Source organism: Geotrypetes seraphini, chromosome 7 (assembly GCF_902459505.1).
Source record: "Geotrypetes seraphini chromosome 7, aGeoSer1.1, whole genome shotgun sequence".
In the NCBI taxonomy this organism is placed as follows: Eukaryota; Metazoa; Chordata; class Amphibia; order Gymnophiona; family Dermophiidae; genus Geotrypetes; species Geotrypetes seraphini.
Genome location: NC_047090.1, coordinates 23,811,194 through 23,835,528, shown reverse-complemented (window position 1 = coordinate 23,835,528; position 24,335 = coordinate 23,811,194). Strand labels below are relative to the sequence as shown.

Sequence of the window (24,335 nt, the reverse complement as noted above, 5' to 3'; positions counted from 1 at the left end):
CTCCTCAACAAAAACCCCCCATCGGAGCCCCTAAAAACAGTAATTTTCTTCAGCGCGCGCCTCCGTCTTGCGCTTAGTTGTCAGCGCGCGCCTTTGTCTTCCGCGATTATGTCTATGAACCCTGCAAAACAGTTAAAAAAAAAAACGTAAGACAGGAGAACATAGAACTGAAATACACCCATCTATTAGATTCTATAAAATGAACTTAACGTAGGCATCTAATTTATGATACATTATAGGAGCCTTTGATCCCTCACCCTCTGTCTCGATGCTGGCTTAATACCTTTGTTTGTGAGGTACTCTTCCAGTGACTAAATTTTCACTAACCAATACTAATTGATGCCAATACAAACAGCACTTGACATTTCCTGAAGACCCTACTATGAGAACTCCTACGCATCAACACTCTGAAGCTGTGACTTCCTTCGGTACTGCAGTTGCTTCTGAAGAAGGGACCTATAGGTCTCAAAAGCTCAAGTGCTATAACATTTTTTGTTGGTACAGTTAAACTATCATATCATAAGAACAGGGACAGACCAAAGATCCATCAAGCCCAGTATCCTGTTTCCAATAGTGGCCAACCCAGGACCCAAGTACCTGGCAGAAACCCAAAGAGTAACAACGTTCCAGAGCTCAGATTGTGATGTCATAAAGCCTCATTCCACCAATGCCTAAGAGCCAACTTCATCAGTGATGTCAGAATGGCTTCATTATCCTCTACTTAAGAACATAAGGGTTGCCATACTGGGACAGATTGAAGGTCCATCAAGCCCAGTATCCTGTTTCCAACAGTGGCCAACCCAGGTCACAAGTACCTGGCAAGATCCGAAGGAGATCAGATTTTATGGTGCTTATCCTAGGAATAAGTAGTGGATTTTCCCACGCCATCTTAATAATGGCTTATGGACTTCTCTTTTAGGAAATTAACCAAACATTTTTTGAGCTAACTGCTTTCACTACAGTCTCTGGCTTCAAATTCCAGAGTCTAATTACCCATTGATTGAAGAAATATTTTCTCCAGTTTGTTTAAATCTACTATAGAAATCATCATTTTCCTCCAAACAAATACTCAACTTTCACATGATGGTGTTGCTTGGCCGCCTTCTCTGCTTTCCCATTGCCTTTTTTCCCTTAGCAGTGGAGCCTTAGGGCAATTAAATAAAAAATATGGGTATTTTTAATTTGAATTTTTAAATATTCCTGATTTAATAGAAATAGTACAAGAGTAGAATAACTGAAACATTCAAACAAATTTTAAAAAAAAATGTCCTCGTAGCCATTGTAACCCACATTAAGGGAAGAGAGAATTACTAGGGTCATTTCATAAATAATGCACACTATTTTTTTTCCCAAGTATTTCTTTACAATCCTTCAATATAGTCTGCCTGTTTTGTAATGACCAAGTCCCAATGTCCGGGAAGCTTCATTATTCCATCCAAGACACCATTTTGTTCAGTTGCCGAATGGCTTGGGTACCGGCAGAAGAAAGCTGTTCCAGAGATGCAAAACGATGTCCACGCATAGGTTGCTTTAACTTTGGAAAAAGGTCGAAGTTTGGTAGACTCATGTCTGGACTTTAGGGAGCATGAGATAACACCTCCCAGCCTTATTCGCGTAGTTTTTCAGTGATGAGTGGAGAATTCCACCTTCCCCATGACCAAAAAAATTTCGATGAGCTCAATCAAAAGTCAAACAAATAATGAATTTTGCTTATGATTATGAAGGCATCATCATCACAGACAAAGTTCCATGTGGAAGAAGTGTCACAGCAGTGTATTATAATGATTTTTTGCAAAAAAATGCGCAGAAAAATGCACAAAACCCAACCTCAGTTGCTCCTGGCTGGGCCACTCATTCTTCATGACAACGCTTGCCCGCACATAGGAAATGTCATTAAAAAAACTACACAAATACGGCTGGGAGGTGTTACCTCATGCTCCCTACAGTCCAGACATGAGACCACCAGACTTTGACCTTTTTCCAAAGTTGAAGCAACCTATGCGTGGACATCATTTTGCATCTCTGGAAGAGCTTTCTTCCGCCAGTACCCGAGCCATTCAGCAACTGAACTAAAACGGTGTCTTGGATGGAATAATGAAGCTTCCCGACGTTGGGACTCTGCCATTGCAAAGCAGGGAGATTATATTGAAGGATTGTAAAGAAATATTTGGAAAAAAAAATAAAATAAAACATGTAAATTTAAAAAATTGTGTGCATTATTTATGAGATGACCCTCGTACATTAACTCTCAAGAAAATGTCATAAGCAAACAATAGGCTTTAACAATTATTATTACAGTTTTGCTATATAGCATTTATTCATTCATCTAAAGCATTATTTCATAAGACCTTTAAGAAATTGTTTGAAATGTAACGCATCCCAAAAATATACTCTCTACCCTGAAATGTAAGAAAAACATTTACAAAGATACTTCAGAAATAAAGGTGGCCCCTAGGGCTACTATTCTAGATTTAAAAGCTAAGGCCCTCTTTTAATAAGCCCAGGGCGCTAAATGCTCTGACGCTCATAGGAATTCTATGAGCATTGGAACAGCATCGGAGCATTTAGCACTCTGGGCCGTAGTAGAAACCTGTATCACAGCTGAATAAAAGGAAGGGGGAGGGGTAAAAAGCTTGATTCTAAGTTGAGTTGCCTAGATATGCTAGGAAAAATATAAATCCTTGCCCCGCAATACACCACATCTTTTTTTTCTGAAAATAATGTTTCAAAATCGGGGATGTAGTCTTTTCACTGCCAAGAGTCACCAAAAGAGTAACCCCCTCTTCTCCGAAACTGCGCTAGCAGTTTCTAGCGCGGGGAGCCGCGGTGAATGGCCCGCACTGCTCCCGACGCTCATAGGAACTCTATGAGCATCGGAAGCAGCGCAGGCCATTTAGCGCGGATCCCCACGCTAGAAACTGCTAGCGCAGTTTCGGAGAAGAGGGGGCAAATCTAGTATTTATAACACTCTTGAGAATCCTTAGGAAAAGCAGTTAAATCTATTTCTGAAGAAACTAATTGATCCACACCCTATTGATCTCAACTCAATGTTAATTTTATCGGGTAAATAATAACAATTAGAAACTGGGGAGGGTGGGGGTATCTCTTTTGTTTGGTTTTATTCCCTGATTGAAAACGCTGGAAGGGAGAGGGGGTTTTATCCTTTCTGTATTGTTACTGATTGATTATAAGTGCTTATTATGATTATTAATATATGTAACTCCCAATAACAGTAAGAAGTAACTTCTTACTGTTATTGGGAGTTACATGTGAATGTTTTTCTTTCAAAAAGTGGTGATTAGGGTGCCTAGAGTCTCATTTTATTAATATATGTATGCATATCATTTTGCACTTTTTGTTAGCTTTGAAAACTTAATAAAGATTAAAAAAAAAAAAAGAAACTGATGTAGTATCAGCCATGACTAAACCTAGAATCTCCTTAAAATACTTCCTCAGTAAAATCTCGGGAGATAGCAAATGTATATACAAAGAAAATTAAGAAACACAGCCAGATTTCTGAGGTCCCTCATTTATATAATTGAAGCAAATCTTGGCAAAAAGGTATGACATGTTTTATTGAAGAAAAGGAACTGGGTTGCTAAGATTTGTGCTTTTGTATGCTTTAGGGATAATCATGGTGGGTGTAATTGTTGGATCAAAGAAGACGGGTATAAACCCCGACAATGTTGCCACACCTATTGCTGCCAGTTTTGGGGACCTCATCACTCTTGCCATATTAGCATGGATAAGCCAAGGCCTTTATGATTGCCTGGGTAAGTAGAGTTTTTTAGCTACCGTACATAGAAAAAAACAAACAAAGCCCCAAAAGAAAACAAAAAAAACACAGTTACTGCTTTTCAGCCTAGTAATGTTTAGAATGATTGGAAGTACACATCATAACATGCCCCATCTATAGCTTTCACTGGACGCAAATGTGAAGTTTTTCTGCATCATAAACACACCTTATGCTTTTATGAGATCTTTTAGAAGTCTTTTAGAGGTTGATTTTGCAACATTAGCTGGCATAGTCAGTATTCTCATTTGTTACACCCAGGGCTGACTTAACCTATGAACCAGGTGAGGATCTGGCCCAGGGTATCGATTCTAAAGGGCATCAAATACTCAGAACTGTGATGTCACCTGCCTCTTAATTTGGCTTGAACACTCTACAACTCCTCCCTCCTCCAGTGCTCCTGTCAGTCATGACAGAATGCAGCTTCATAGGCCAGCTGCCGCAAAGGGGGAGGGGCCAGTGTCAATATCTGCATCGGAGGAGGGAGGGCCCTCCTCCCTCCTGATGCTGCTGCTTGATACAGATTTTCCTCAAGGAAGCTAGTCTATGAAGCCATATCGTGTTGGAACCAGGCAGTAGCATTAGGAAGAAGGAAGGAACTGCCCTTTTGGGGGGGGGGGTGCATTGGGGCAACTGAAAAAAAAGTGGGTCCTGGTCCAGGGCTCCTAAACAACCCTGGTTACAACTGTTTCAAAAGGTTTTGGGGGAGAATTTACTTGTGTGTTTCTGAAAGCCCAGATATATGAGCGTAAGTCGAAACCTGCCCCATCCCCACCTCTGGGAACACCTCTGATTGGCACAATTGCCTTTCTTCTCTGGATTCTATATATCGCGCCCAAATTTGTGCGCATATCAGAGATGCGTGCACAAAAAGTTTAGCAATGAGACAGGAAACATGAATAATTGGATGCCAACAACCAATTACTGATGTTAATGACAGTCTTAAAAATTTGCGCACACATGTCGCTGCGCTCTGTTCTATAAAGCACAGCGCCCAACTTCAACCCCACGTTATCTGAAAAGGGGCTGTGGCTAGGGGCGTGTAGGCATTCTAAAAAGTTGTTCTCGGATTTACAGAATTCATCTGAAGCGTGCCTAAGTTGGGCACTGGCCTTTACACCTGCTTTTAAAAGGAACGATTATGGCACCCAAAAGTTAGGCGCGGGATCCGCACTGAACACTATTCTATAACGGCAGGGTGCTCAAGTTTTTTTTTTCCAGTGCTTTTTATTGAATTCCCTCCTAAATACATTTACCTGTTAACAATCTGGGCAATTTTATAATAAGTACAAAAGGAATTGGGAACGGACAATGAACACTCCCCTGAAGATCACTGATGTAAAACCAACTTGTTTATTTCATAAAAGGACAAGATCACGAAGGGCATAGCGAGAGTAGAGAAGGATCGATTCTTCAAACTTTCAAAGAATAAAAGAACAAGAGGGCATTCAGAAAAGTTGAAAGGGGACAGATTCAAAACGAATGCTAGGAAGTTCTTCTTTACCCAACGTGTGGTGGACACCTGGAATGCGCTTCCAGAGGACGTAATAGGGCAGAGCACGGTACTGGGGTTTAAGAAAGGATTGGACAACTTCCTGCTGGAAAAGGGAATAGAGGGGTATAGATAGAGGATCACTGCACAGGTCCTGGACCTGTTGGGCCACCGCATGCGTGGACTGCTGGGCACGATGGACCTCGGGTCTGACCCAGTGAAAGCATTGCTTATGTTCTTATTTCTTATGTTCTTGACACAAGCAGAAGCTGTAGACCCGACACAGCACTGTGTTTCGGCATCTGAGGAACGCCTGCATCAGGGGGTCACTAAACATAAAAACATAACGCAACATGATAAAACACATCATATAAAAATTAAAAGTGTAAAAAAAAATTTTTTTAAAGCCATGCAAGTAAACGAATGCCAGAGGCTAATCATGTAAATAAATAAATACATATATCAAAGATATATATATGTGACAAACAAAACATATGATAATGTTTATGCAAATACCTAAAAATGAAACCAAACCTGTAGCGTATAAGTTCACAGATGGCAGATCTGGGATAAAACAAAGCTGTGTAGTAAAAATATGGAAATAGGACCATCAGAATACCACATTTCGTCAGGAGAAAACCTCTAAAAAACTGCAGCATATTTACATAGGACAATAAAAGAGCGCAAAACATGTAGCTGCGTAAACAAACTTCAAAAGCTATTTGATTGAAAGAACAAGTTTTGTAACAGGCTAGCAACCATACAGGATGTTAATGTTTGTGTCCTATTACGAAATAAACAAGTTGGTTTTACATCAGTGATCTTCAGTGGAGCGTGCATTGTCCGTTCCCACTTCCTTTTGTACTGTTTTATACCCGTGGGTTCTCTGTCCTGTTAGACCTTTTGGTGTTTGCAATTTTATAATAAGCCATTTTCGCAGATAAGTAACTGTTCTGGGCATATGGAATGGTTTTGAAAATTATCCCCTGAGAGGAAAATCTGCAAAGCCATTTAGGTCCCCTTTTCCTAAACTGTTTTATCTGCTAATGTATGCTTCAAATGAGAAAAGTGACTTAACGCAAGGCGTTGTTGGCGGCCACCTTAAAAGCGACTGCTTGATCGCATGTCAGTCACGAGACGGCGCCGTTTAGAGAATTGCACCTCTGGCAAAGGTAGGCGCCGGAAACATAGGCCGGGGTTTTCAAGGCCTACATTTCTTCATTATAGCCGAGACCGTTTTGGTGCTTTTGAAGAGATGTTTTCTGAATGGGTTCTCTGAGGCAGCAATTTTGCAAAACGCAACAGAGCCCAAAGCTTGAGAGGATTTCTAAACGGGTCTCCTGTTGAAGATAAGTAAAATCTTTGCTTTTGAATTATCAAATGTTGGTATATAAATTGAAATTTTTCCAGCTTACATATGTTTCAAAAGTATAAAGATTGAGAACATGCGATACTGACTATTGGGCTTGACCCACTTTATGTGGTCTCTTATTATCTTATCATTTTCTCTGAGTACTGTTTGCGATTTATATTACACACTATGAACGTGAGTTTAAGAACATGTGTTTGGCTGATAGCATTTTTTGTGGTAACAGTCTAGTATAGAACATTACCAGTAAAGAAAAACATCACCTGCAACTTATACAAAATTCCTCAATAAAATAAATACAGTGGTGCCTCGCATAACGGACGCCTCGTACAGCGAACGCTGCGCATAACGAACTTTTTGTCTTGCTCCCTATAACGAACTTCGTTTCACACAACGAAGTCACCCGAGGGGCCCGGGGGGGGGGCGGAACTACTCTCGCCGCTTCCTAATGTGAGCCGGGAACAGCAGCACCCTCCTGTCTGAATGCAGTGTTCCATCATCTCCCTCCACCTTACCTTAGATGCCGAGTTTTCCGGCTTTCTTTTTCGGCCAGCCACACACTTTCAAAGAGCAGCACATGCGCGCATGCTCTGTTGTTCAATCTTCTCCTCTGACGCAACCGGAAACCGGAAGTTGCAGGAGAGGAGAACATTGATCAACTCCAGCAGCTGCGCGTGCACAGCTTTTTGAAAGCGTGCGGCTGGGTGAAAAAGAAAGCTGGCAAACTCTGCATATAAGGTGAGGTGGAGGGAGGGAAATGTAGGGCTGCAGAACAAATTATTTTGTTTTACATGTATTCTTATGGGAAAACAGGGCTGCAGAACGAATTATTTTGTTTTACATGTATTCTTATGGGAAAACGCGTTTCACACAACGAACGTTTCACATAACAAACTTGCTCCTGGAACGGATTAAGTTCGTTGTGTGAGGCACCACTGTAACTGGATCGAAAAAATTTGATCATGTTAAACCACTTCTCATAGCAGAACACCAGCTCCCCATAACACATAGGGCTCCTTTTATGAAGCCTCATTAGCGGCTTTAGCGCGCTCAACTTTTAATCACGCGCTAACCCCCGGGCTAGCCGGAAAAATACCGCCTGCTCAAGAGGAGGCGCTAGCGGCTAGCGTGGCCAGCGGTTTAGCGTTAAACCGCTAACGCGTCTTCGTAAAAGGAGCCCATAGAATCACCTTTAAATTGCTTTCTGTTGTGTATAAGATCCATCGTTCAGGTTTGCCCCTCTATCTCTCTAGACCACAGGTGTCGAAGTCTGTCCTCGAGGGCCGCAATCCAGTCGGGTTTTCATCATTTCCCCAATGAATATGCATGAGATCTATTTGCATACACTGCTTTCAGTGTATATTCATTGAGGAAATCCTGAAAACCCGACTGGATTGCGGCCCTCGAGGAGGGACTTTGACACCCCTGCTCTAGACATTTTGACATCATATACACAAACTAGATCATTACACTCTTCGCAATTAGATCAACTACATATTCCCTGTCTTCGTCAAATATACTATGATTCAACCCGCTCAAGTATCTTCTATAGCAGTGATTCCCAACCCTGTCCTGGAGGAACACCAGGCCAATCGGGTTTTCAGGCTAGCCCTAATGAATATGCATGAGAGAGATTTGCATATGATGGAAGTGATAGGCATGCAAATTTGCTTCATGCATATTCATTAGGGCTAGCCTGAAAACCCGATTGGCCTGGTGTTCCTCCAGGACAGGGTTGGGAACCACTGTTCTATAGGACCATTTCTTTGGAATTCTTTACCCCCTGGCATTAGATTAAAACAGACATTTTCAGAATTTTGTGCAACATTGAAAACTTACTTATTCAAATATGCATTCTAAACTATTTGGGGTTGGGGTGTTTTTTCTCTTTTTTTCCTTCTTGGCACATGGGCTCTACCTGCTGGGTAGCATACTCTCTCTGGTAAAATAATTCCTATACTTTCCTACTTTTTCTTTATTATATGGAGTTCCTCCTTTTAAACATTTTAAAGGTATCTGGACCATAATTTTTTTTATCTGTAAACCACTTGGATGACCATTGCCCTAGGGCAGTATATCAATTTTTAAATAGAACTTGAAACTTCTATGGTCTGTTCACAGGTGTTGAGTACCCAATTACTAAAACTGAGAGTCTATCCTTCTAATGTCTACAGCTGTTTTGGCCATTTTATGCTAGGTTCACATCAGAACATATCCCCATTAGCTACCCACAAGCTAATTGTTTTATATCATAAGAACATAAGAATTGTCACTGCTGGATCAGACCAGTGATCCATCATGCCCAGCAGTCCGCTCCTGTGCCGGCCCCTAGGCCAAAGACCAGTGCCCTAACTGAGACCTGTGTACCTTCTGGTTCAACAGGACTGATCTAACTTTGTCTTGAATCCCTGGAGGATGCTTTCCCCTATAACAGCCTCCGGAAGAGCGTTCCAGTTTTCTACCACTCTCTGGGTGAAGAAGAACTTCCTTATATTTGTACGGAATCGATCCCCTTTTAACTTTAGAGAGCGCCCTCTCGTTCTCCCTACCTTGGAAAGGGTGAACAACCTGTCTTTTATCTATGTCTTTATTTATGTCATGTTGCAGATCTTCGCAATCCTCCTGCGTCTTCACTACTCTGAATAACTTAGTATCATCTGCAAATTTAATCACCTCACTCGTCGTACCAATTTCCAGATCATTTATAAATATGTTGAAGAGCAATGGTCCAAGCACTGAACACTGCGGCACTCCACAGTAAATTCACTTATATTGGTTGATTTAAAAAAAAAAAAAAAAAGATAGTGAATTCAATGTTTGGGAAGATTTTCTCAAAAAATGTCCTTATCTTTATTTATTTCATTTATTTAAAATATTTATATTTCACAGAATTTTACAATTCTAAGTGGATTACAATAGCACAGACACAACCAAATGTACAATCAATGTTATTACATCAAAGCTAGTCATAAATTCTCATGACTAACTGAAACTCTCGGGTATAGTGCATTTATACTCTAAAAGTTCATTCAGCACCAAAATACTGTTTAAAAGGATAGGTTTTCAAACCCTTCTTAAAATCTTTCACTCTGTGCCTTCTGCAATTCAGTAGGCAAAGAATTTCGTAATTTTGGACCAGCAACACAAAAAATTGTGGAGCGATATTTTTCCAGCCTTACGCTCGAAGGAACATCCAATAAGCAATTCTGGGCAGACTTCAGCACACCCAGATTTGGGTGAAAGTTTGTTCACCGTAACTTGCCATGCCAGTGAGACTAGGCGTTGTTTAAACATTAGATGGCGCTGTGGGATCGTTATGCTGCTTTCTGGAGGGTGCTGTGTGAGAGACAAAAGAAGGATGTGGAGCAGTTTTGATTCCATTTATCTGGTTGAGCAACTATGCCCAGATTGGCAGGTTGATGTTCGAGGTCAGGGATGAAAGACTGATTGATTAAAACAATAGAAGAATAGAGCATTTTGTATTGGTGAATGTCTTTATGCTATGTTTTAAGTTTTAATTTAAAACCTGAAATACGGATGTAATCCATTTATTGAAATTACTTAATTCAATTTCAGCTCCATTTTCATTTTTTTAAATTTAAAATTGGATTCTTCATGTGATTTTCTATACTTTTCATCGTGTTATTGAATCATTGCTTACAAATGCAACCATATAGAGCACAGATGTCAAAGTCGGTCCTCGAGGGCCAGAATCCAGTCGGGTTTTCAGGATTTCCCCAATGAATCTGCATGAGATCTATTTGCATGCACTGCTTTCAATGCATATTCATTGGGGAAATCCAGAAAACCCGACTGGATTCCGGCCCTCGAGGAGGGACTTTGACACCCCTGATATAGAGGCATGTATACAAAGCTATGCTAAGCAGTTAGCTTGAGTGTTAGTGTTTGGCAACCATTAGCATGAATTTGTGCCAATAGTTACAGGCTAAAACAGGGGTATCAAAGTCCCTCCTCGAGGGCCGCAATCCAGTCGGGTTTTCAGGATTTCCTCAATGAATATGCATGAGATCTAGTTGCGTGCACTGCTTCCATTGTATGCTAATAGATCTCATGCATATTGTAGCGTGACTAGCCCTTGGGCCTAGCGGTGACCGGCACACGCCTACAATACTGCCCTGGCGTGCTTCCCCAAATAGGAGGAAGTCCCTGTTGTGGATACTTCACTTTGTGTACAAAAGTCAGAATGACACAATTAAGGTAAGTATCAAAAGAAAGAAATACTATTTATTGTTCATCTAGTTAGGGCAAAAACAATAATGCAGGGAAAACAAAAGTCAACAACTATAATGTACCCAGAATACTAATGTCCTCACCAGCCTGGTCTGCTTCATGCTCAAGTGTATAACTTATGTCCCAGGCAGTCTTTAGTCCAACCCTCAACTCAGAGCTGTACAATGTTGCAGGGCTTCTCCCTTCTCTCCAAGCACTAAGGAGCGGAAGATTACTGGATTTGCCAATTCAGCTCCTTGGCAAAGCAAAGCACAAAAAATATAACCCATAAAACACACTACCTGGATGTCTGGCAAACCGGCTCCAACCTTCAGGGTTTTCACGGTACTCAAAAGTACATTACCAAGATCGCTTAACTGTCCTTAAGCATTGTCCCCGCATCAAGCCAGCCAGCACATCAAAAAAAAAAAAAATCAAAAATCTGAACAACCTTGCAAGTCAAACACACAGTCAGATCAGCTCACTTCCATGGCTTCTGGTAAAGCAGGTTCTGGTTGAACACTCCATTCCATGTCTTCCATTTAAATTCGGCAAACAATCGGCAACAAATGGCGGAAGCGCTGATAAAAGACAACATCGATGAACATTTTGAAAGAAACAAACTTCTGATAATCAGCCAACATGGATTCTGCAAGGGGAGATTGTGCCTAACAAAATTATTGCACTTCTTTGAAGGAGTTAACAGACGGATGGACAGAGGAGACCCCATAGACATCATATATCCCTTGACAAGGTACCCCAATGAACGCCTACTTCGGAAACTGAAGAGCCATGGGGTGGAAGGATACATACATAGATGGATCAGGAATTGGTTGGCGGGTAGAAAACAGAGGGTAGGAGTGAAGGGCCACTACTCAGACTGGAGGAAGGTCACGAGTGGTGTTCCACAGGGATCGGTGCTCGGACCGCTGCTATTTAATATATTTATAAATGATCTAGAAACAGGGACGAAGTGCGAGATAATAAAATTTGCGAATGACACCAAACTATTTAGTAGAGCTCAGACTAAAGAGGACTGCGAAGAATTACAAAGGGACTTGAACAAACTGGGGGAATGGGCAACGAGATGGCAGATGAAGTTCAACGTTGAAAAATGTAAAGTACTACATGTGGGAAGCAGAAACCTGAGGTACAGCTATACGATGGGAGGGATGTTATTGAATGAGAGTACCCAAGAAAGGGATTTGGGGGTAATGGTGGACATGACAATGAAGCCGACGGCACAGTGCGCAGCGGCCGCTAAAAGAGCGAATAGAATGCTAGGTATAATCAAGAAGGGTATTACTACCAGAACAAAAGAAGTAATCCTGCCGTTGTATCGGGCGATGGTGTGGCCGCATCTAGAGTACTGCGTCCAATATTGGTCACCGTACCTTAAGAAGGATATGGCGATACTCGAGAGGGTTCAGAGGAGAGCGACACGTTTGATAAAAGGTATGGAAAACCTTTCATACGCTGAGAGATTGGAGAAACTGGGTCCCTTTTCCCTGGAGAAGAGGAGACTTAGAGGGGATATGATAGAGACTTACAAGATCATGAAGGGCATAGAGAGAGTAGAGAGGGACAGAAAGAGAGAGAGAAAGGGAGACAGAGAGAGAGAAAGGGAGAGAGAGAAAGAGAGAAAGAGATAGAGAAAGATTGGAGAAACTGGGTCTCTCTTCCCTGGAGAAGAGGAGACGTAGAGGGGATATGATAGAGACTTACAAGATCATGAAGGGCATAGAGAGAGTAGAGAGGGGACAGAAAGAGAGAGAGAAAGGGAGACAGAGAGAGAGAAAGGGAGAGAGAGAAAGAGAGAAAGAGATAGAGAAAGATTGGAGAAACTGGGTCTCTCTTCCCTGGAGAAGAGGAGACTTAGAGGGGATATGATAGAGACTTACAAGATCATGAAGGGCATAGAGAGAGTAGAGAGGGACAGAAAGAGAGAGAGAAAGGGAGACAGAGAGAGAGAAAGGGAGAGAGAGAAAGAGAGAAAGAGATAGAGAAAGATTGGAGAAACTGGGTCTCTCTTCCCTGGAGAAGAGGAGACTTAGAGGGGATATGATAGAGACTTACAAGATCATGAAGGGCATAGAGAGAGTAGAGAGGGACAGAAAGAGAGAGAGAAAGGGAGACAGAGAGAGAGAAAGGGAGAGAGAGAAAGAGAGAAAGAGATAGAGAAAGATTGGAGAAACTGGGTCTCTCTTCCCTGGAGAAGAGGAGACAGAGGGGATATGATAGAGACTTACAAGATCATGAAGGGCATAGAGAGAGTAGAGAGGGACAGAAAGAGAGAGAGAAAGGGAGACAGAGAGAGAGAAAGGGAGAGAGAGAAAGAGAGAAAGAGATAGAGAAAGATTGGAGAAACTGGGTCTCTCTTCCCTGGAGAAGAGGAGACTTAGAGGGGATATGATAGAGACTTACAAGATCATGAAGGGCATAGAGAGAGTAGAGAGGGACAGAAAGAGAGAGAGAAAGGGAGACAGAGAGAGAGAAAGGGAGAGAGAGAAAGAGAGAAAGAGATAGAGAAAGATTGGAGAAACTGGGTCTCTCTTCCCTGGAGAAGAGGAGACTTAGAGGGGATATGATAGAGACTTACAAGATCATGAAGGGCATAGAGAGAGTAGAGAGGGACAGAAAGAGAGAGAGAAAGGGAGACAGAGAGAGAGAAAGGGAGAGAGAGAAAGAGAGAAAGAGATAGAGAAAGATTGGAGAAACTGGGTCTCTCTTCCCTGGAGAAGAGGAGACTTAGAGGGGATATGATAGAGACTTACAAGATCATGAAGGGCATAGAGAGAGTAGAGAGGGACAGAAAGAGAGAGAGAAAGGGAGACAGAGAGAGAGAAAGGGAGAGAGAGAAAGAGAGAAAGAGATAGAGAAAGATTGGAGAAACTGGGTCTCTCTTCCCTGGAGAAGAGGAGACTTAGAGGGGATATGATAGAGACTTACAAGATCATGAAGGGCATAGAGAGAGTAGAGAGGGACAGAAAGAGAGAGAGAAAGGGAGACAGAGAGAGAGAAAGGGAGAGAGAGAAAGAGAGAAAGAGATAGAGAAAGATTGGAGAAACTGGGTCTCTCTTCCCTGGAGAAGAGGAGACCTAGAGGGGATATGATAGAGACTTACAAGATCATGAAGGGCATAGAGAGAGTAGAGAGGGACAGAAAGAGAGAGAGAAAGGGAGACAGAGAGAGAGAAAGGGAGAGAGAGAAAGAGAGAAAGAGATAGAGAAAGATTGGAGAAACTGGGTCTCTCTTCCCTGGAGAAGAGGAGACTTAGAGGGGATATGATAGAGACTTACAAGATCATGAAGGGCATAGAGAGAGTAGAGAGGGACAGAAAGAGAGAGAGAAAAGGAGACAGAGAGAGAGAAAGGGAGAGAGAGAAAGAGAGAAAGAGATAGAGAAAGATTGGAGAAACTGGGTCTCTCTTCCCTGGAGAAGAGGAGACTTAGAGGGGATATGATAGAGACTTACAAGATCATGAAGGGCATAGAGAGAGTAGAGAGGGACAGAAAGAGAGAGAGAAAGGGAGACAGAGAGAGAGAAAGGGAGAGAGAGAAAGAGAGAAAGAGATAGAGAAAGATTGGAGAAACTGGGTCTCTCTTCCCTGGAGAAGAGGAGACTTAGAGGGGATATGATAGAGACTTACAAGATCATGAAGGGCATAGAGAGAGTAGAGAGGGACAGAAAGAGAGAGAGAAAGGGAGACAGAGAGAGAGAAAGGGAGAGAGAGAAAGAGAGAAAGAGATAGAGAAAGATTGGAGAAACTGGGTCTCTCTTCCCTGGAGAAGAGGAGACTTAGAGGGGATATGATAGAGACTTACAAGATCATGAAGGGCATAAAGAGAGTAGAGAGGGACAGAAAGAGAGAGAGAAAGGGAGACAGAGAGGGAGAAAGGGAGAGAGAGAAAGAGAGAAAGAGATAGAGAAAGATTGGAGAAACTGGGTCTCTCTTCCCTGGAGAAGAGGAGACTTAGAGGGGATATGATAGAGACTTACAAGATCATGAAGGGCATAGAGAGAGTAGAGAGGGACAGAAAGAGAGAGAGAAAGGGAGAGAGAGAAAGAGAGAAAGAGATAGAGAAAGATTGGAGAAACTGGGTCTCTCTTCCCTGGAGAAGAGGAGACTTAGAGGGGATATGATAGAGACTTACAAGATCATGAAGGGCATAGAGAGAGTAGAGAGGGACAGAAAGAGAGAGAGAAAGGGAGACAGAGAGAGAGAAAGGGAGAGAGAGAAAGAGAGAAAGAGATAGAGAAAGATTGGAGAAACTGGGTCTCTCTTCCCTGGAGAAGAGGAGACTTAGAGGGGATATGATAGAGACTTACAAGATCATGAAGGGGCATAGAGAGAGTAGAGAGGGACAGAAAGAGAGAGAGAAAGGGAGACAGAGAGAGAGAAAGGGAGAGAGAGAAAGAGAGAAAGAGATAGAGAAAGATTGGAGAAACTGGGTCTCTCTTCCCTGGAGAAGAGGAGACTTAGAGGGGATATGATAGAGACTTACAAGATCATGAAGGGCATAGAGAGAGTAGAGAGGGACAGAAAGAGAGAGAGAAAGGGAGACAGAGAGAGAGAAAGGGAGAGAGAGAAAAGAGAGAAAGAGAGAGAGAAAGATTGGAGAAACTGGGTCTCTCTTCCCTGGAGAAGAGGAGACTTAGAGGGGATATGATAGAGACTTACAAGATCATGAAGGGCATAGAGAGAGTAGAGAGGGACAGAAAGAGAGAGAGAAAGGGAGACAGAGAGAGAGAAAGGGAGAGAGAGAAAGAGAGAAAGAGATAGAGAAAGATTGGAGAAACTGGGTCTCTCTTCCCTGGAGAAGAGGAGACTTAGAGGGGATATGATAGAGACTTACAAGATCATGAAGGGCATAGAGAGAGTAGAGAGGGACAGAAAGAGAGAGAGAAAGGGAGAGAGAGAGAGAGAAAGGGAGAGAGAGAAAGAGAGAAAGAGATAGAGAAAGATTGGAGAAACTGGGTCTCTCTTCCCTGGAGAAGAGGAGACTTAGAGGGGATATGATAGAGACTTACAAGATCATGAAGGGCATAGAGAGAGTAGAGAGGGACAGAAAGAGAGAGAGAAAGGGAGACAGAGAGAGAGAAAGGGAGAGAGAGAAAGAGAGAAAGAGATAGAGAAAGATTGGAGAAACTGGGTCTCTCTTCCCTGGAGAAGAGGAGACTTAGAGGGGATATGATAGAGACTTACAAGATCATGAAGGGCATAGAGAGAGTAGAGAGGGACAGAAAGAGAGAGAGAAAGGGAGACAGAGAGAGAGAAAGGGAGAGAGAGAAAGAGAGAAAGAGATAGAGAAAGATTGGAGAAACTGGGTCTCTCTTCCCTGGAGAAGAGGAGACTTAGAGGGGATATGATAGAGACTTACAAGATCATGAAGGGCATAGAGAGAGTAGAGAGGGACAGAAAGAGAGAGAGAAAGGGAGACAGAGAGAGAGAAAGGGAGAGAGAGAAAGAGAGAAAGAGATAGAGAAAGATTGGAGAAACTGGGTCTCTCTTCCCTGGAGAAGAGGAGACTTAGAGGGGATATGATAGAGACTTACAAGATCATGAAGGGCATAGAGAGAGTAGAGAGGGACAGAAAGAGAGAGAGAAAGGGAGACAGAGAGAGAGAAAGGGAGAGAGAGAAAGAGAGAAAGAGATAGAGAAAGATTGGAGAAACTGGGTCTCTCTTCCCTGGAGAAGAGGAGACTTAGAGGGGATATGATAGAGACTTACAAGATCATGAAGGGCATAGAGAGAGTAGAGAGGGACAGAAAGAGAGAGAGAAAGGGAGACAGAGAGAGAGAAAGGGAGAGAGAGAAAGAGAGAAAGAGATAGAGAAAGATTGGAGAAACTGGGTCTCTCTTCCCTGGAGAAGAGGAGACTTAGAGGGGATATGATAGAGACTTACAAGATCATGAAGGGCATAGAGAGAGTAGAGAGGGACAGAAAGAGAGAGAGAAAGGGAGACAGAGAGAGAGAGAGGGAGAGAGAGAAAGAGAGAAAGAGATAGAGAAAGATTGGAGAAACTGGGTCTCTCTTCCCTGGAGAAGAGGAGACTTAGAGGGGATATGATAGAGACTTACAAGATCATGAAGGGCATAGAGAGAGTAGAGAGGGACAGAAAGAGAGAGAGAAAGGGAGACAGAGAGAGAGAAAGGGAGAGAGAGAAAGAGATAGAGAAAGATTGGAGAAACTGGGTCTCTCTTCCCTGGAGAAGAGGAGACTTAGAGGGGATATGATAGAGACTTACAAGATCATGAAGGGCATAGAGAGAGTAGAGAGGGACAGAAAGAGAGAGAGAGAGGGAGACAGAGAGAGAGAAAGGGAGAGAGAGAAAGAGAGAAAGAGATAGAGAAAGATTGGAGAAACTGGGTCTCTCTTCCCTGGAGAAGAGGAGACTTAGAGGGGATATGATAGAGACTTACAAGATCATGAAGGGCATAGAGAGAGTAGAGAGGGACAGAAAGAGAGAGAGAAAGGGAGACAGAGAGAGAGAAAGGGAGAGAGAGAAAGAGAGAAAGAGATAGAGAAAGATTGGAGAAACTGGGTCTCTCTTCCCTGGAGAAGAGGAGACTTAGAGGGGATATGATAGAGACTTACAAGATCATGAAGGGCATAGAGAGAGTAGAGAGGGACAGAAAGAGAGAGAGAAAGGGAGACAGAGAGAGAGAAAGGGAGAGAGAGAAAGAGAGAAAGAGATAGAGAAAGATTGGAGAAACTGGGTCTCTCTTCCCTGGAGAAGAGGAGACTTAGAGGGGATATGATAGAGACTTACAAGATCATGAAGGGCATAGAGAGAGTAGAGAGGGACAGAAAGAGAGAGAGAAAGGGAGACAGAGAGAGAGAAAGGGAGAGAGAGAAAGAGAGAAAGAGATAGAGAAAGATTGGAGAAACTGGGTCTCTCTTCCCTGGAGAAGAGGAGACTTAGAGGGGATATGATAGAGACTTACAAGATCATGAAGGGCATAGAGAGAGTAGAGAGGGACAGAAAGAGAGAGAGAAAGGGAGACAGAGAGAGAGAAAGGGAGAGAGAGAAAGAGAGAAAGAGATAGAGAAAGATTGGAGAAACTGGGTCTCTCTTCCCTGGAGAAGAGGAGACTTAGAGGGGATATGATAGAGACTTACAAGATCATGAAGGGCATAGAGAGAGTAGAGAGGGACAGAAAGAGAGAGAGAAAGGGAGACAGAGAGAGAGAAAGGGAGAGAGAGAAAGAGAGAAAGAGATAGAGAAAGATTGGAGAAACTGGGTCTCTCTTCCCTGGAGAAGAGGAGACTTAGAGGGGATATGATAGAGACTTACAAGATCATGAAGGGCATAGAGAGAGTAGAGAGGGACAGAAAGAGAGAGAGAAAGGGAGACAGAGAGAGAGAAAGGGAGAGAGAGAAAGAGAGAAAGAGATAGAGAAAGATTGGAGAAACTGGGTCTCTCTTCCCTGGAGAAGAGGAGACCTAGAGGGGATATGATAGAGACTTACAAGATCATGAAGGGCATAGAGAGAGTAGAGAGGGACAGAAAGAGAGAGAGAAAGGGAGACAGAGAGAGAGAAAGGGAGAGAGAGAAAGAGAGAAAGAGATAGAGAAAGATTGGAGAAACTGGGTCTCTCTTCCCTGGAGAAGAGGAGACCTAGAGGGGATATGATAGAGACTTACAAGATCATGAAGGGCATAGAGAGAGTAGAGAGGGACAGAAAGAGAGAGAGAAAGGGAGACAGAGAGAGAGAAAGGGAGAGAGAGAAAGAGATAGAGAAAGATTGGAGAAACTGGGTCTCTCTTCCCTGGAGAAGAGGAGACTTAGAGGGGATATGATAGAGACTTACAAGATCATGAAGGGCATAGAGAGAGTAGAGAGGGACAGAAAGAGAGAGAGAAAGGGAGACAGAGAGAGAGAAAGGGAGAGAGAGAAAGAGAGAAAGAGATAGAGAAAGATTGGAGAAACTGGGTCTCTCTTCCCTGGAGAAGAGGAGACTTAGAGGGGATATGATAGAGACTTACAAGATCATGAAGGGCATAGAGAGAGTAGAGAGGGACAGAAAGAGAGAGAGAAAGGGAGACAGAGAGAGAGAAAGGGAGAGAGAGAAAGAGAGAAAGAGATAGAGAAAGATTGGAGAAACTGGGTCTCTCTTCCCTGGAGAAGAGGAGACTTAGAGGGGATATGATAGAGACTTACAAGATCATGAAGGGCATAGAGAGAGTAGAGAGGGACAGAAAGAGAGAGAGAAAGGGAGACAGAGAGAGAGAAAGGGAGAGAGAGAAAGAGAGAAAGAGATAGAGAAAGATTGGAGAAACTGGGTCTCTCTTCCCTGGAGAAGAGGAGACTTAGAGGGGATATGATAGAGACTTACAAGATCATGAAGGGCATAGAGAGAGTAGAGAGGGACAGAAAGAGAGAGAGAAAGGGAGACAGAGAGAGAGAAAGGGAGAGAGAGAAAGAGAGAAAGAGATAGAGAAAGATTGGAGAAACTGGGTCTCTCTTCCCTGGAGAAGAGGAGACTTAGAGGGGATATGATAGAGACTTACAAGATCATGAAGGGCATAGAGAGAGTAGAGAGGGACAGAAAGAGAGAGAGAAAGGGAGACAGAGAGAGAGAAAGGGAGAGAGAGAAAGAGAGAAAGAGATAGAGAAAGATTGGAGAAACTGGGTCTCTCTTCCCTGGAGAAGAGGAGACTTAGAGGGGATATGATAGAGACTTACAAGATCATGAAGGGCATAGAGAGAGTAGAGAGGGACAGAAAGAGAGAGAGAAAGGGAGACAGAGAGAGAGAAAGGGAGAGAGAGAAAGAGAGAAAGAGATAGAGAAAGATTGGAGAAACTGGGTCTCTCTTCCCTGGAGAAGAGGAGACTTAGAGGGGATATGATAGAGACTTACAAGATCATGAAGGGCATAGAGAGAGTAGAGAGGGACAGAAAGAGAGAGAGAAAGGGAGACAGAGAGAGAGAAAGGGAGAGAGAGAAAGAGAGAAAGAGATAGAGAAAGATTGGAGAAACTGGGTCTCTCTTCCCTGGAGAAGAGGAGACTTAGAGGGGATATGATAGAGACTTACAAGATCATGAAGGGCATAGAGAGAGTAGAGAGGGACAGAAAGAGAGAGAGAAAGGGAGACAGAGAGAGAGAAAGGGAGAGAGAGAAAGAGAGAAAGAGATAGAGAAAGATTGGAGAAACTGGGTCTCTCTTCCCTGGAGAAGAGGAGACTTAGAGGGGATATGATAGAGACTTACAAGATCATGAAGGGCATAGAGAGAGTAGAGAGGGACAGAAAGAGAGAGAGAAAGGGAGACAGAGAGAGAGAAAGGGAGAGAGAGAAAGAGAGAAAGAGATAGAGAAAGATTGGAGAAACTGGGTCTCTCTTCCCTGGAGAAGAGGAGACTTAGAGGGGATATGATAGAGACTTACAAGATCATGAAGGGCATAGAGAGAGTAGAGAGGGACAGAAAGAGAGAGAGAAAGGGAGACAGAGAGAGAGAAAGGGAGAGAGAGAAAGAGAGAAAGAGATAGAGAAAGATTGGAGAAACTGGGTCTCTCTTCCCTGGAGAAGAGGAGACTTAGAGGGGATATGATAGAGACTTACAAGATCATGAAGGGCATAGAGAGAGTAGAGAGGGACAGAAAGAGAGAGAGAAAGGGAGACAGAGAGAGAGAAAGGGAGAGAGAGAAAGAGAGAAAGAGATAGAGAAAGATTGGAGAAACTGGGTCTCTCTTCCCTGGAGAAGAGGAGACTTAGAGGGGATATGATAGAGACTTACAAGATCATGAAGGGCATAGAGAGAGTAGAGAGGGACAGAAAGAGAGAGAGAAAGGGAGACAGAGAGAGAGAAAGGGAGAGAGAGAAAGAGAGAAAGAGATAGAGAAAGATTGGAGAAACTGGGTCTCTCTTCCCTGGAGAAGAGGAGACTTAGAGGGGATATGATAGAGACTTACAAGATCATGAAGGGCATAGAGAGAGTAGAGAGGGACAGAAAGAGAGAGAGAAAGGGAGACAGAGAGAGAGAAAGGGAGAGAGAGAAAGAGAGAAAGAGATAGAGAAAGATTGGAGAAACTGGGTCTCTCTTCCCTGGAGAAGAGGAGACTTAGAGGGGATATGATAGAGACTTACAAGATCATGAAGGGCATAGAGAGAGTAGAGAGGGACAGAAAGAGAGAGAGAAAGGGAGACAGAGAGAGAGAAAGGGAGAGAGAGAAAGAGAGAAAGAGATAGAGAAAGATTGGAGAAACTGGGTCTCTCTTCCCTGGAGAAGAGGAGACTTAGAGGGGATATGATAGAGACTTACAAGATCATGAAGGGCATAGAGAGAGTAGAGAGGGACAGAAAGAGAGAGAGAAAGGGAGACAGAGAGAGAGAAAGGGAGAGAGAGAAAGAGAGAAAGAGATAGAGAAAGATTGGAGAAACTGGGTCTCTCTTCCCTGGAGAAGAGGAGACGTAGAGGGGATATGATAGAGACTTACAAGATCATGAAGGGCATAGAGAGAGTAGAGAGGGACAGAAAGAGAGAGAGAAAGGGAGACAGAGAGAGAGAAAGGGAGAGAGAGAAAGAGAGAAAGAGATAGAGAAAGATTGGAGAAACTGGGTCTCTCTTCCCTGGAGAAGAGGAGACGTAGAGGGGATATGATAGAGACTTACAAGATCATGAAGGGCATAGAGAGAGTAGAGAGGGACAGAAAGAGAGAGAGAAAGGGAGACAGAGAGAGAGAAAGGGAGAGAGAGAAAGAGAGAAAGAGATAGAGAAAGATTGGAGAAACTGGGTCTCTCTTCCCTGGAGAAGAGGAGACTTAGAGGGGATATGATAGAGACTTACAAGATCATGAAGGGCATAGAGAGAGTAGAGAGGGACAGAAAGAGAGAGAGAAAGGGAGACAGAGAGAGAGAAAGGGAGAGAGAGAAAGAGAGAAAGAGATAGAGAAAGATTGGAGAAACTGGGTCTCTCTTCCCTGGAGAAGAGGAGACTTAGAGGGGATATGATAGAGACTTACAAGATCATGAAGGGCATAGAGAGAGTAGAGAGGGACAGAAAGAGAGAGAGAAAGGGAGACAGAGAGAGAGAAAGGGAGAGAGAGAAAGAGAGAAAGAGATAGAGAAAGATTGGAGAAACTGGGTCTCTCTTCCCTGGAGAAGAGGAGACTTAGAGGGGATATGATAGAGACTTACAAGATCATGAAGGGCATAGAGAGAGTAGAGAGGGACAGAAAGAGAGAGAGAAAGGGAGACAGAGAGAGAGAAAGGGAGAGAGAGAAAGAGAGAAAGGGAGAGAGAGAAAGAGAGAAAGAGATAGAGAAAGATTGGAGAAACTGGGTCTCTCTTCCCTGGAGAAGAGGAGACTTAGAGGGGATATGATAGAGACTTACAAGATCATGAAGGGCATAGAGAGAGTAGAGAGGGACAGAAAGAGAGAGAGAAAGGGAGACAGAGAGAGAGAAAGGGAGAGAGAGAAAGAGAGAAAGAGATAGAGAAAGATTGGAGAAACTGGGTCTCTCTTCCCTGGAGAAGAGGAGACTTAGAGGGGATATGATAGAGACTTACAAGATCATGAAGGGCATAGAGAGAGTAGAGAGGGAGAGAGAGAGAGAGAGAAAGGGAGAGAGAGAGAGAGAAAGGGAGAGAGAGAAAGAGAGAAAGAGATAGAGAAAGATTGGAGAAACTGGGTCTCTCTTCCCTGGAGAAGAGGAGACTTAGAGGGGATATGATAGAGACTTACAAGATCATGAAGGGCATAGAGAGAGTAGAGAGGGACAGAAAGAGAGAGAGAAAGGGAGACAGAGAGAGAGAAAGGGAGAGAGAGAAAGAGAGAAAGAGATAGAGAAAGATTGGAGAAACTGGGTCTCTCTTCCCTGGAGAAGAGGAGACTTAGAGGGGATATGATAGAGACTTACAAGATCATGAAGGGCATAGAGAGAGTAGAGAGGGACAGAAAGAGAGAGAGAAAGGGAGACAGAGAGAGAGAAAGGGAGAGAGAGAAAGAGAGAAAGAGATAGAGAAAGATTGGAGAAACTGGGTCTCTCTTCCCTGGAGAAGAGGAGACTTAGAGGGGATATGATAGAGACTTACAAGATCATGAAGGGCATAGAGAGAGTAGAGAGGGACAGAAAGAGAGAGAGAAAGGGAGACAGAGAGAGAGAAAGGGAGAGAGAGAAAGAGAGAAAGAGATAGAGAAAGATTGGAGAAACTGGGTCTCTCTTCCCTGGAGAAGAGGAGACTTAGAGGGGATATGATAGAGACTTACAAGATCATGAAGGGCATAGAGAGAGTAGAGAGGGACAGAAAGAGAGAGAGAAAGGGAGACAGAGAGAGAGAAAGGGAGAGAGAGAAAGAGAGAAAGAGATAGAGAAAGATTGGAGAAACTGGGTCTCTCTTCCCTGGAGAAGAGGAGACTTAGAGGGGATATGATAGAGACTTACAAGATCATGAAGGGCATAGAGAGAGTAGAGAGGGACAGAAAGAGAGAGAGAAAGGGAGACAGAGAGAGAGAAAGGGAGAGAGAGAAAGAGAGAAAGAGATAGAGAAAGATTGGAGAAACTGGGTCTCTCTTCCCTGGAGAAGAGGAGACTTAGAGGGGATATGATAGAGACTTACAAGATCATGAAGGGCATAGAGAGAGTAGAGAGGGACAGAAAGAGAGAGAGAAAGGGAGACAGAGAGAGAGAAAGGGAGAGAGAGAAAGAGAGAAAGAGATAGAGAAAGATTGGAGAAACTGGGTCTCTCTTCCCTGGAGAAGAGGAGACTTAGAGGGGATATGATAGAGACTTACAAGATCATGAAGGGCATAGAGAGAGTAGAGAGGGACAGAAAGAGAGAGAGAAAGGGAGACAGAGAGAGAGAAAGGGAGAGAGAGAAAGAGAGAAAGAGATAGAGAAAGATTGGAGAAACTGGGTCTCTCTTCCCTGGAGAAGAGGAGACTTAGAGGGGATATGATAGAGACTTACAAGATCATGAAGGGCATAGAGAGAGTAGAGAGGGACAGAAAGAGAGAGAGAAAGGGAGACAGAGAGAGAGAAAGGGAGAGAGAGAAAGAGAGAAAGAGATAGAGAAAGATTGGAGAAACTGGGTCTCTCTTCCCTGGAGAAGAGGAGACTTAGAGGGGATATGATAGAGACTTACAAGATCATGAAGGGCATAGAGAGAGTAGAGAGGGACAGAAAGAGAGAGAGAAAGGGAGACAGAGAGAGAGAAAGAGAGAAAGAGAGAAAGAGATAGAGAAAGATTGGAGAAACTGGGTCTCTCTTCCCTGGAGAAGAGGAGACTTAGAGGGGATATGATAGAGACTTACAAGATCATGAAGGGCATAGAGAGAGTAGAGAGGGACAGAAAGAGAGAGAGAAAGGGAGACAGAGAGAGAGAAAGGGAGAGAGAGAAAGAGAGAAAGAGATAGAGAAAGATTGGAGAAACTGGGTCTCTCTTCCCTGGAGAAGAGGAGACTTAGAGGGGATATGATAGAGACTTACAAGATCATGAAGGGCATAGA

General features: G+C 43.2%; 1 protein-coding gene across 2 annotated transcripts in view; it reads left to right on the top strand.

Annotated features, from left to right (window-relative positions):
* Positions 1 to 24,335, top strand: part of SLC41A2 (solute carrier family 41 member 2) — a 140,782-nt gene that overhangs the window by 48,213 nt on the left and 68,234 nt on the right. For both annotated transcript variants that reach the window (XM_033950818.1, XM_033950821.1), the window contains one exon: positions 3,627 to 3,773. In XM_033950818.1, coding sequence (XP_033806709.1) covers positions 3,627 to 3,773 — 147 coding nt within the window. The remainder of the gene's footprint in view (positions 1 to 3,626; positions 3,774 to 24,335) is intronic.